General features: G+C 41.8%; 1 protein-coding gene across 1 annotated transcript in view; it reads right to left on the bottom strand.

Moving 5' to 3' along the window:
* Nucleotides 1–617: 617 nt before the first annotated feature.
* Nucleotides 618–12,188, bottom strand: part of UST (uronyl 2-sulfotransferase) — a 152,265-nt gene continuing 140,694 nt past the window's right edge. Inside the window, exon 8 of the mRNA XM_084203571.1 lies at nt 618–4,645. Coding sequence (XP_084059697.1) covers nt 4,362–4,645 — 284 coding nt within the window. The 3' untranslated portion in view covers nt 618–4,361. The remainder of the gene's footprint in view (nt 4,646–12,188) is intronic.

The following is a 12,188-nucleotide window of genomic DNA, read 5'->3' as shown; positions in this document are numbered from 1 at the left end:
CATCAGGAGTTGATTTATGCTGGTTGCAATTTAACTTCCAACCTTCAAAGTAAGATCCCTTCCCATCCACTTTAAATATTCTGCAGTGAAGTTTTTAACCTTCCAGTGACCATTTGTCACGGACTTGCTTTCTGGCACCTTCCTGCCATACCTGTGGGTACTTAAGCAGAGCCTAACTTTGCAAACCCTCCCTTGGGACAGATCCTGCAAAAGTTGTTCCAGTGATTCCATTGCCAGTAGACAGGCACTTCCAAGGCTCGGTAACACCCTTGTTCTTCCCATGGAATCTGTGTGTGGAGGTCTATATGTAGCAACACTCAGCTCTTTGGTCTTGGCTCGTGCAAGCAGACTGATCAACAGCGTTTTATGTGTTAGCTGAACTCCTTGCAAAAAAGGACGAGGCCTTAAAAATAAAACGGAAGGAATGCTGTGGTACTGTATTACAGTATTTTAGCTCTCAAAAATGTTGCTGTGTTGTTTTAGGCTAATGTTCTAACATCACAGATGTTCCCTTTCTTAAAATGGAGGGAATGATCAGAGCACCATTACTCTTAGCTGGGAATTTATTATCAGGTCTTTATTTTTTAAAAGAATGTAGAATTTTATTCTTTGGCAGACAATGCTTTTTCATTTGATAAGAGGATAAAAGTTGGCATGCAGTGTGGTTTCCTTTGCTAGTCAAAAAACATACCTGTACATTCAATTTAATTGTATCACATACTGAAAGGAGGAAAAATACCATGGCTTGAATTCACAGATGTATTCTCCAACATTTAAAACTCGTGGCTTTGCTTGTGTGTTTATGCTACAATGTACCATTTTACATCCTAACACTCAAATGATTCATCAAAGATCCACGATAAAAGAGCTGCAAAGAAACTGGAATGCTTTAAATACACCATCAGGTTAATGCACTTTCAGTTCTGCCAAGCTGCTTCTCTACATACAAGTAGAGAACATTTGAGACACTTGGACTTAGCCCTGCATCACCAACAAAATCATGTGGAGGAGAAGTAAATTGAACAGAAAAAAAAAATGGCACAATTTGTCATTGTCACTTGAAACTTAAGACTAAAATTTATTTTTTTTCCAGAATGCTGCATTTTAACAACAGTTGATTCTCTCTTTAGTGTGAAAGCACTGATACTTCACCTACATTGTAACATCACTCTGACTACTGAAGCTTTATGCCTGGCCATCAAACAGCATATCTAGTAAAAATGCAGTGTATGGAGACTAAGTTGTTTCTCTCCCAGATAAAACTACTTAGCAGCCATGGAACACTGGACAATGTACTTCACTGTACTGACCACACATCTCAGGTGAGTAAAACAATTCAGACCTCAGCTCACACCTCCAGATAGCTTGGGAGATGGAATAACCCAGGAGCAAACTGCTCCAGTCTTACTGTTCAAATATGACCTTCAGAGGATGCCCTAGGCAAGATCCAGCCCTGCTCTGCTGGGTGCAACTCCAGCATCCTACCCACAGCCACTGCATCCAGCCAGGAAAACTAGTGTAAGCAAGAGGACTATGGTGCCAGGAAGAAATGTGCAAGTTTTATTTTTAAACATCATTGGATTGAAAAATAAAGTATCATATGGCTTATTGGTATTTCAGGAGATAGTAGTGAATAAGTTAAAGAAGATTTCATTCCAAAACATGTGTTGCTTCATTTATAGCTAAGCTAATGTAGACATATATTTTCTTATTTTTGTAAGTGTTGAACAGCCACCTTTTTCCCCCAGAAAAGATCTCCAAGTTGGCACTTTCTACAAAGCTGTTGTGGACTAAAGGCTTACAAATAGTGATTTTTTTTGAATAAGAAATATTCCTCAGACCCAAATATAATTATTTAAATCAACTTCTTCCTGAGCAACTTAGAATTTGGAATGTGCTTTAAAGTTTCAATAAATAAGTCAAAGATTTACCAGCTTATAACGTACCTTTTAAAAGTTAAGCAAAATATATTTAATTACAGAGAAATAGGCCATAGGACCAGGTATATTAGATGCTATGTGCCAGATAAATTTAAGAACTACCATTTGAGGAGGAGAGGCCAGGTTGATTGTTACGAAAATACAACAATATTAAAACCTAGCGAGTAAATCACGAAGCAGCTTCTGTATTTAGATTATAAGTAGTGATGGCTGAAGATACCATTAAATAAACAAACAGATAGAAACAGACTTTACTGTAAGCGGCAGTGAACTCTCAGGAAGGGTGAATGTGTTAAGTGACTATACTCTGTTAAAACGTTGGCAGAAAAAGGATTCAAACAGAATTTCAGAAACATGAGAATACTAGTTCTTTCCAAAATATAACAACTCCACAGTGTGTAAACTAATCATTACTCTTTCAATGTAATTTCATAGAAACCACTTAAAATATACAATGCAGCAGATTCATATTTTAGCTAATATGTTAGTTACTATCTGTGCCATTTTCAGCTTTCTTTAATATGCTCCCCCACAGTAGTGTATTGCTACCACCAACCTGGGATGTTAATAATGAGAACAGAATCTTCTTCCTAGTATTTTCTGTAAGTTAGCATCTTGTCTTAACTCTCCTTTATTTTCGTTCTCTGTGTATAGGTAAAGACTGAGGGGTGAAGAAGATAGATCATAATTTCAATTGGCTCTCAGCAGGCTCATGGAAGAGGAAGCCCTTGGAAGCCCATTTGAGCTGATCCCGAGGTTATACGCTTCATCCATCACAAAATAACTTTTGCTTGATGTAGCAAACTGAAGTATGACCTTGCAGATGGCAGCTGTGGAACAGGAAGCAAAACTTTTCTGGTAGATGTTTGAGAAAAGATGTGAGATAGACAGAGGTTGATTGTTCTCATCCTGGCAAGCAGCTGCAGCATCTTGTACCTGCTTCTTTCCCATGCTCTGGGGACAGGAATATATTGCTCTTATTCTCTATTAGTCCAGCTTTCTCTGGCAATAACAGTGCATAAGAGGCCAAGGCCTCATCAAGACCCCAAATTCCCCCCTATTCTGCTGTGTAGCAGAAGGCCAAAGAGCTCTGCCCAGGGCTGCCTGTGGGTCTGTCACTTCTGCACCTCCAGGACTTTCAGGCTGGCCAACAGCCAGCACACCCACACATCCCAGGGAATCCCACTCCAGGGACACCTAATCAGCTGAATAGCAACAGCACCTCACATAGCAGCGCTACTCCTCTTTTGCCAGCTTCCACCGATCCCTTTGCTAGTGTTGGCAGACAATATTTGTAGTGATTAACAAGGGCAACTTTCACAGTGAGAATTGGCTTTGGTTTTGGAGAGCTCATCTTCTCGTGTTTGCTTGATGATTCTGAACTATTTCAACTAGAGGAGCTGTGTATCTCATCCTGGTAATTTTCCTTCTAACCACACTAAAAGCAGGAGTTTGGTGTTTGTGCTAGTGGGGAAGCTGCGCTCAGATTCAGATGTGAACAATTAAATTCTGCAGTTGCAGAAATACAGGTCGTGCTTCATAGGAGCGCCAGATCACCTGAGCTTTTAGTAGCTTTTTCTGCATCTCTTTGGATTTGTGACCCAAAAGAATAATAAAAATCTAAAAATGGCATTCTTCAACATAAACCCCATAAATTACACCTTTTCCTTTAGAGTCTGATAGAAACATATTCAACTGCTGACATAAGTGCCTGGCACTTTAAATTTGTTGTTGCAATTCACTGACCTGGTAACGTTTCCCACTCTATGAACTAGAAGGTTTTACCAAAAATATCTGGTTCCTGTAGCTCGCCTTACACTCACTAGTGCTGATTTGGCAGAACAGCAGCCCTGCTCCTCTGGCACAAGTAATTCAAGGAGCTGTTACCTAGCCCCTTTCTGAGCCTGGTATCCTTGGATTTGAAGACAAAGCAATGGCTCTGACCATACCACTGGGATAGCAGTGTGCTTTGGACAGAAAGAGGCACTCTTTCCAAATGGCTCACTGCTTGTAGTTCATGCCACAGTGTTATGCCACGAAGACTTTTTTCTGGTTACAGAGAGAGATGAGAATCTGTAAGATTTGCTTTTCAAGAATGCCTAATCTATTATTTTGTATTTTGCAGTTCCCAAAAGACTACTGCGTATTCCAAAAGTTATTTTGTGATAGATGGTACATCCTTCTCTCTTGAACTATGCTGTAGCAAGGATGCTATAGAGCCAACACTGTATAATGAATCAAACCTGCAAAATCAGGTATCTCCCAATGGCCCCAGCATGTGGGAGTGATCTCTTCTGTTCCATTTCAAATCCGCTGCGCATTAAATCAGTTCCTTAAGGAATCACTTTTAATAATAATTAAAAAAAAATCTTAAGAAAGCTGGAGGGGTCACCAGAAGAGAAAGGATAGCTCTTCCATCCATCACCTTTTATAGATATCCTCTAGCCACTTTTCATCATCTTCTTCCTCGTCATTTATTGGTTCTTCTGTTTCCAGGGGAGAAGGAATGAAGAACTCAGGTCTGGGACTTGGTTTCCTGATATGAGACTTCAGTCCAAACTTGCGCTTTAGCAGGTGGAATTGTTCTTTGACATAGTAATAGAACTCATATTCGTATCTCATGCGTTGGTAGAGGATCTGTATTGCCTCTGGAGAGGGGACGGTCTTTTTCACTGTCACAGTCAGATTGCCAAGTTTCCTATGTTCTGTAAAGAAAGAGCAACATGGTGGGTGCTGATTAGCGAGGCCAGACATAAACTTTTAAATTTAAACGTTAAGACATGGCCCTGCTACATTACTGATGCTTCAGAAGCCCTCCATTTGTTCTGCTCACACGAGCAAAACTCAGGACATTTTAATAATACTACATGAGACAAGTGCTGCTGGGGTGGACATCCTTCTAATCACTGGACTTCACTGTGTCACACCCATCTGGTGCAGAGGAAAAAAGTTATATCTGAAATAGTTTTGCTTATCAACTGCAGCAGAGTAATTTGAAACGCAGGAAGACTGATACAAAGAGAAGACATGTTGACTAACTTACCCAATGCAACACTGTTCTAAAAAAAAAAATATTTAAAGCATTAATTCTATTTTGCATCTATACTTTTAATTCCTTCTCTAAAGGAAAAATGGTTTTTATTAGTTGGCAACTATTAAAACATACTAAAACATACTACTTTGTAATTAAATGGATTTTTTACACCAAAGTTAGTAGTTCTTTACACTGAAATCTGCCTCTACTCATATATGTAAACAATTAAACAACTGAGTACACAGAGTCCTCTGTTCTTTAATTACAGTGATGTAAGGTGAAATATGCTCTATATTTACTGACTGTTTATCAATTCACTTAGTTTTATTTAGATAGTTGTGAAATTATTAAAATATACAGGAAAAGCAGGAAGAGAGATGCCATTTTTAACATGCTATTTAGCTAAGAAAAAGTGTAGAGGAAGGAGCAGGAAATGCTTGCATTTCAAACAGACAATGGCATAGAAAGCATCATATGGTTAGTGAATAGTGTGATTTTTTTTGGTGAAAATATCTGGATTCCCCAAGACCTTTTTCTCTTCTGCACCATCTTCACCCATAGACCAGAACAGAGTAACAAATATCTCATCTTGTTAAATTTTTAGTCAAGTTGTTCAAGTTACCTTCAAATTGCTATTGATGGGTATGAGATGATCACATTCCAGAAAGGCCAACGTACTCAGTCTGTCCTTGGGTGAGAAAACTTTAAGATTACCGAGCACTTCAAGACACTCCTCTTTATTGTGCCTAACTGATAGCTCCTGCCAGCTTTGCAGTCTGGTTTTCTTCACAAATTCAGCAGCAAATATACACTACTAAATATTGCATTTATTAGCTTAAGCCTTTATACTACCTGCCAACTTTGTTTTTATTTTACGTAAGTTATTTCTGCTACAGAAAACTCCATTTAGCTTGCTGGAAAAAGCTCTTTACTTATATAGTCCCTTCAGGACTGGAAGTGGGGAAAGCCACTTTCACAGCTCCAGCTCCCTTCGGTGGCTGCTCTCCCAGCAGAGAGAAGCACTTGTGCTTAGCCCAGGAGTGCTGCCAAGAAGGTGAAAAGCAGGAGACTGCTTTCTTTGAGGGGCAGGAGCAGCCAAAGGCAATGTCCTTCTGGCATGCCAGGCAGGGAGCAGCCCAGTGCCACCCTGGCAGCACAATGCACTCCTCTGAACGAGCTGTTGCAGTGGCACAGGGGTTTCTGGATGCGTGCAGTTCTCTGCTCTGTTCACACACCTACGACTCCAGAAGTACGCGTCCGAACAGACAGGAACAGCCACGCTCTGGAAGGCTGCAGGGATTGTGTAAATTCTCTGGCTCCTGTTTGTTTGCCTTGCAGAACAATCACTGGAACCACAGAGCATGAAGAGCTGTGAGGTGTGGGCTGTTGGATGGTGTTGGGCCTGTGCCTGGCTGCAAGCTCAGCCTTTTGATAAAACAAGTGAACTCTGCTATTTTTTGTACTTGAACTTTATTTAGGCTACGTTTTCATCTTAAATACTCTTAAAAGGCTCTTTAATACAAATATGGATGAAATCACAAAACTGCCCCTTGAAGTCACCTCAAGTACCTCTTCTCATCATAGAAACAAAATGGAAAATTAGGTAGATCTGGCTTAAAGCCAAAATACTGATCTGCATATGCTACATAAACCACGCTGCCCCACCAAAGGACCCCTGTTTTATGACCTTTGAGACAGCTAACCAGATGGAGGGCAACAAACTACACCATTTACTTCTTAGGGTTTGTTTTTTTTTTTAAGTGTTTGCTTTGGCATTATTTTAAATTACTAGAAGAATGTACTATACAGTAATGCACCTCCCAGGGCAGCCTGCTCATACCTTAAATTAAGACTAAACTGGTATGCAGATAGGAATGAAGAAAATTAAATTCTTTTGGGTTACCACTTGATGAGTGTTTACTGTTACTTTCCACACTCTCACTTTTTTTTTTTTTTTAACCTAAGAAATGGACATTACTCACTGCAGCAATCCAAACCATAGGGAAAAGTGAGTTTTATAACTTGTGGCTCCAAAAACCCTGAATTGCCATATTTAGACAAAATGATCCTAAAGGCATTCTCCACCTCAGAAGAACCTTTCAGAACGATGTGCTCTCCAGTGTCCTGCTGCCTTGGGGGGTGCCACGCAGAGGCTGCTCCTCAGAGCTGCTCCTGGATGAAGCCACAGGGAGCCAGCAGCCCTGGGGGCCCTAGAGGAGAGGTGAGGGTGGCTGCTGGCCAGCAGAGCCCTGGGCTGGCCGGGCTCACAGCCGCAGTGGAAGAACGCCGCGCCGAGCTGCGCCGCTCCCACGGCTGTGAGAACACGACGGCTGTCACAGACACAGCAATCCCATTTCCTGCCACGGGCAGGGAGGCCCCACGTCTCAATTGTATGCAGCTGAGTTACAGCACATACCTACTTCTCCAGAGTTTTAAATGGAAAGAAATGTATGTCACTGTGGTTAGATGTGACGTTCGGAGGGGCGAGGGTCTCTGCTTGGTCTGCCTCTCACTGCTGGGGTGCCAACCAGGGCTCTGATGGCCACGCTGGAAATGATCTCCCCCGGAACGTTCAACTGCAGCTCAGCAAAACAATTTTCTGGCACAATTGATTTGCTTTACGAACTTGAAATTTTTAGCCTGGCTCTTGAAGGGTATCTGGAAAAGGACAGTCTGGGGAGAATGGATGAGACACTGATGTGCTGGGCTTGCATGTCTTTCCAATGGCCACTGGGCCAATGCTGCTCAGGAGTCTCAGCCCGGGGCAGGTCCCTGGATCCGAGCCGGAGGAGGGATGGTGTGCTGCAGCCACACTCTGAGCTGCAGCACCTTGCTTTGGCTCACGTTTGTTAATGGAAAGCAGGGATGGTGGAGAAAATCTAACAGAGACACTGACCAGACAGAAATATATTAAAAATCAAAACTGATGTTTTGAACTAGCAATTTGTCCCAGAGTATCTACCAACTCCATCTGAAATACCATGAATCCCAGTTATTCACCTTATTATTATTAACCTCTTTATCACTAGTTTACTCTCAGTTATGCACACCAACAAAATATGGTGTAAGTTTTAACACATAAATAAATGCAGATTGGACCCTCATGTGCATACTGGGGACAGTTATGCCAGGCTCACAGCAGTGCTTGCTTGGTTTTAGCACTTCTGCCCTGAATTAGTGTGGTGCTTTGCTGACACAGAACAACTCCTTACTCCAGGGGATTAGGAGAACTCTCACACACTGGCACACAGCTGTTTCCTATCTCCTAAAGGTCAGGTACGGATCTCTCTGAAAGAGCATCTCTTCGGAGGTCACTGTAACTCCCAGAACTTCAGGGACCTGCAATCCTAGGCAATGGAACATCCTATTATTTATCAAACAGGGATCTTGGAAGCAAATACACCAGCCTGTAATTGGCCCAGACACTGTGAAATGATGGAACCAGGTTCTTTCTTCTTATCACTACATTGAATAAAGAAACTGGAGGAAAGAATAGTCTCCCTGTTAATCTTATATAATTTCATTATTTATATTATCATAGAAAAAAAAATGCAGGAAGCTCTGATAATCACAAGGTGGCACAGAAAAATGGAGGGATGCCAAAGCAGAGATTAGCCAGGAAGAGTTCAAAGAGACAGTCTAAAAGACACGTAATCAAACAACTACTGATGTTCAAGGACGTAAATACCAAGGAGGCATGATATAAAATCGCAGCAAGGGAGAAAGATGAAGAAAAAAGGAAATAAAAGTTAGTGATAAGTGATAAATATAAGGAGTACTTTGGGCTGATAAGGCCATCAATCACAAACATCTTCTTACACTGTACAAATAACATATATTTAGAAAATATTGCAGTGGTCAGCACTGCACTGGTCTGGCTGTCAACTGGACAGTGCAACAGCAATATGAATTCAACAGTGCTCTTACATACCTTGAGCTGTTAAAGGCATTATATCACTATTATGAAACACTTGCCATACAAGACACTCAGCAATGCTAATATATCACTTTCTCCAGCTACTACTCTCTGAAGTCTCTTCCCCAACCAGTAAGTATTATAAAGAAATCTCTAAACTCTCCTCCTGGAAATGTCACAGTGTCATGCCTTTGCTCCTACCAGTTCAGAGCTCTGGATCCAACAACATGGATTTCCAGCTGCATGGGATACTTCAGCCAACCCTGCTGTACCACACACTGCCTCCGATGCTGTCCTCAGCCTGGAAATGTGCTGTATCTCACACAAGATCAGATAACAAATCTCAGCAGGATCTTCTAAGAGACTCCTTTATTTGGTGCATTTTAATGTTGCATTCCCAGTTCAGGTAGGTTAACAGAGAAGAAACAGAAAAGTTGGAAAATAACCCACACTGGTAGAATGAACAGGCAGATTCCTATGAGAATGTGGTCAGGTACTTTTATAGCCCTTAAGCAACTTTTAAGTTGAACTAGACAGGGCTGGAGGTGCCAAAACCAAAGTCATCTGCAGAGGAAATGCCAGGATTGTCTAGTTTGAGTTGCCGAAAGAACTGCTATGGTTGCAGCTCATACGCTGCAATTTCTAATGTATCTTTTACAGCTGTTTAAGAGTTACTGAATGAATCCAGTCAAATCTGGATCTGACAAAACCACAAGTTAAAAATAGGTTCTTACAGATGGCTTGTGAACAGTGCTGCATAGTAGGTTAATCAGATACTAACATTATCACTTTTTTGCAGACAGAGGAGAGAGTTGCAATGACCGAGACAAATTTCAGCAGTGCTTATGAGCAGGAAAAGCTTCACCACAGCTATGTAATGCAGAAAGCCTGCAGAAATACAGCCCAGGACTTGAGAATCTAGAGCAGGCATCTTGCCTTTGTGCTTCGAGTCATGGTAGGCTGCTATCTGTGATTTTTGTCCACAAAAAGGAAATGATGAAGAGGCGTGCTGTGCAAGCTAAGATGTCCAAGAGGGATGGAGAGAGGTGGAGGTATCTTTATTTCCATATATAGTATTGGTAAGTGAAACACTGGCATATAGCATCCAGCTTTGTAACCACATCCTAAATCAGGAAGAGTATGAAAACAGCCTCAGAATGAACACTGGGGTTGAAAGGGACACTTTGGAGAAAGATGATAAATTTGCTCTGGTCAGCTTACCAAAAAAAGACGATTGAGAGGTGACTTGTTTACAGCATCTGCATATTTTCATGGTGAGAAAACTACGGGTACTGAAGGGTTGGAAGCAGGAACCAGACAAATGCAGACTGGAAGCAAGGCACTGCTTTCTTGAAGTGGTGAAGGTGATTAATTGTTAGTACAAAACAAACACACTTGATTGGCTATCACTTGATAATTCTGCATCCATGATGGATAACCTAATGAACTCCAGATACTGGTCTCTATGCAGAAGAGAGACTGTGTGGCCAGCAGCACACAGGAAGCCAAGCTCAATGACCCAATGACCCATTTAAGTCTTTCACAGATTCAAGTTTCGAACATCTTGCTTGTGTCAGCTTCCAAGTCAGAAGCACCACATGCAAAACCTTTCTGTCACTGCATTTCAGATACCTCAGTGTGAATGTCTTTTTTGGAAGATGTCTGAACACCCAATTTGCTAAGTTTTCCACTTCTTGACTGTTCAAACCTAGTGGTCACCATCCTGTAGGAATTCCCTGCAGGAATGGGAAATAATCCTATATTTAAAAAAAAATGTTGAGACTATAGCCTCAAAAATTGTTAATTCTTAATGCAGCCTCTTATACTCTTAGCCTCAAGCCTAAGTCTTCCAAGAACATACATATGACTGCTTTTTTCTTTATATAACTACTGAAATGAAAAATGAATGCAAAAATACTAACTAGGATACAAGTAACGTCCAGTAATAAAACTTATGCACTGCCAAAGCAAAATCACAACTGATAGGAGATACAGGACCGGGAAGATGGATGCTTCAGTATGAAGGCTGCTATTAAAATAGGGGAAAAAAGGTGCTATTGGTTCTTTTCTCTCTTATGAGAAAGTTACCAGTTCCAAGAAGATTTTCTCCCAACCATGTCTGCACACTCACAACTGAGAGCCTCAAAATGGTTTTGTTTCTTATTATTTCAAGTTACAGGCGGTCAAGAGAAAATTGTCTCTTTTGCCCTTAGGTTCTTTTGTGTATAATGAGTGACTGAAGGCAGCCAGGGGCCGAGGCACTGCTGAAGAAGGAAGAATGCTACCAGAGCAGAAACAACACACTGTTCCTTTCAAGTTCACCCCCTCCTGGCCCACATCCCGACTGCCTTGGCCAGCTGCCAGGAGATCGGGACAAAGGCTTCCTCCTCTGGCCAAAACCGAGGAAAAGGGTCTGTTGTTTAACACAGGCAGACTTGTTTCAGCAAGAGAAAAAAAATAAAAAGAAGGGGAATTATATTAACTAGAAGCCCTGGGAGAGGAGAGTAATCTCATAGTGTGGCTAATGCAATTCTCACCCTGTGCTTTTCCTGGAGAGGGAACATCTTGATTTTCTACTGTTGGGACTGGGAGGCTAAGTATAATGTCCCAACAAGGCTAAGCCCTAAGGCTGCCAGGGTCTTCATGTCCCCTGAGGTCACTAGGAACCAGAAACAAGAATCCATCTTTCCTCCTTCCAGGAAGCTCCAGGACACCCATTCTGCCCTCCATGCCCGCACTAATAGGCTCACACGAATGGCAAGTGTCCTCACTCACAAAAAGAGTAATTCCTACATACCTAGGAGACCTCCAAGAGTCTGACATAGATAGATAAGCCAAACATTTAGCTATCTCAGGACTTCACCAAAACTCCTGCTGGATTTCCACAGATGCAACCCAAGTCAAGGTGAATTCATGCTTGGGTTTTTCACTGCCTGCGTAACAGAGCCTGCAGCCATGTCTGCAATAAGGAACCTGGGACACTTGGGATTTGCTGCGATTTGAGAGTTTGCGTCTCTCCTGGAAATCTTGGAGGCAGATGCTGTTGCAGAAGCTACAGAGATACACTGGCTCTTCATGCCAACCTCAGCACTTCTTTAGCAGCTCAGCCACAGGTGAGGGATGGGGGCTTGAGAAAGGCAGAAGAAATTCCCTAGGTCTGGTGTGACCTGCTCGGTCCCAAGCACCAAAGCACTCCCTCAGAGGCTGTATCACAGGATGTAGTGTCTCAGTGACCTGTGACAGGAGACTTCCCCTGGCAATTCCTTATATGCATGAGAGCTTCTAGAAGCAGGCCCCA

This window comes from Fringilla coelebs (assembly GCF_963513975.1).
Source record: "Fringilla coelebs genome assembly, chromosome: 3".
NCBI lineage: Eukaryota > Metazoa > Chordata > Aves > Passeriformes > Fringillidae > Fringilla > Fringilla coelebs.
The sequence above is the reverse complement of the archived record's forward strand: the minus strand, read 5'-3'. Positions and strand labels throughout refer to the sequence as shown.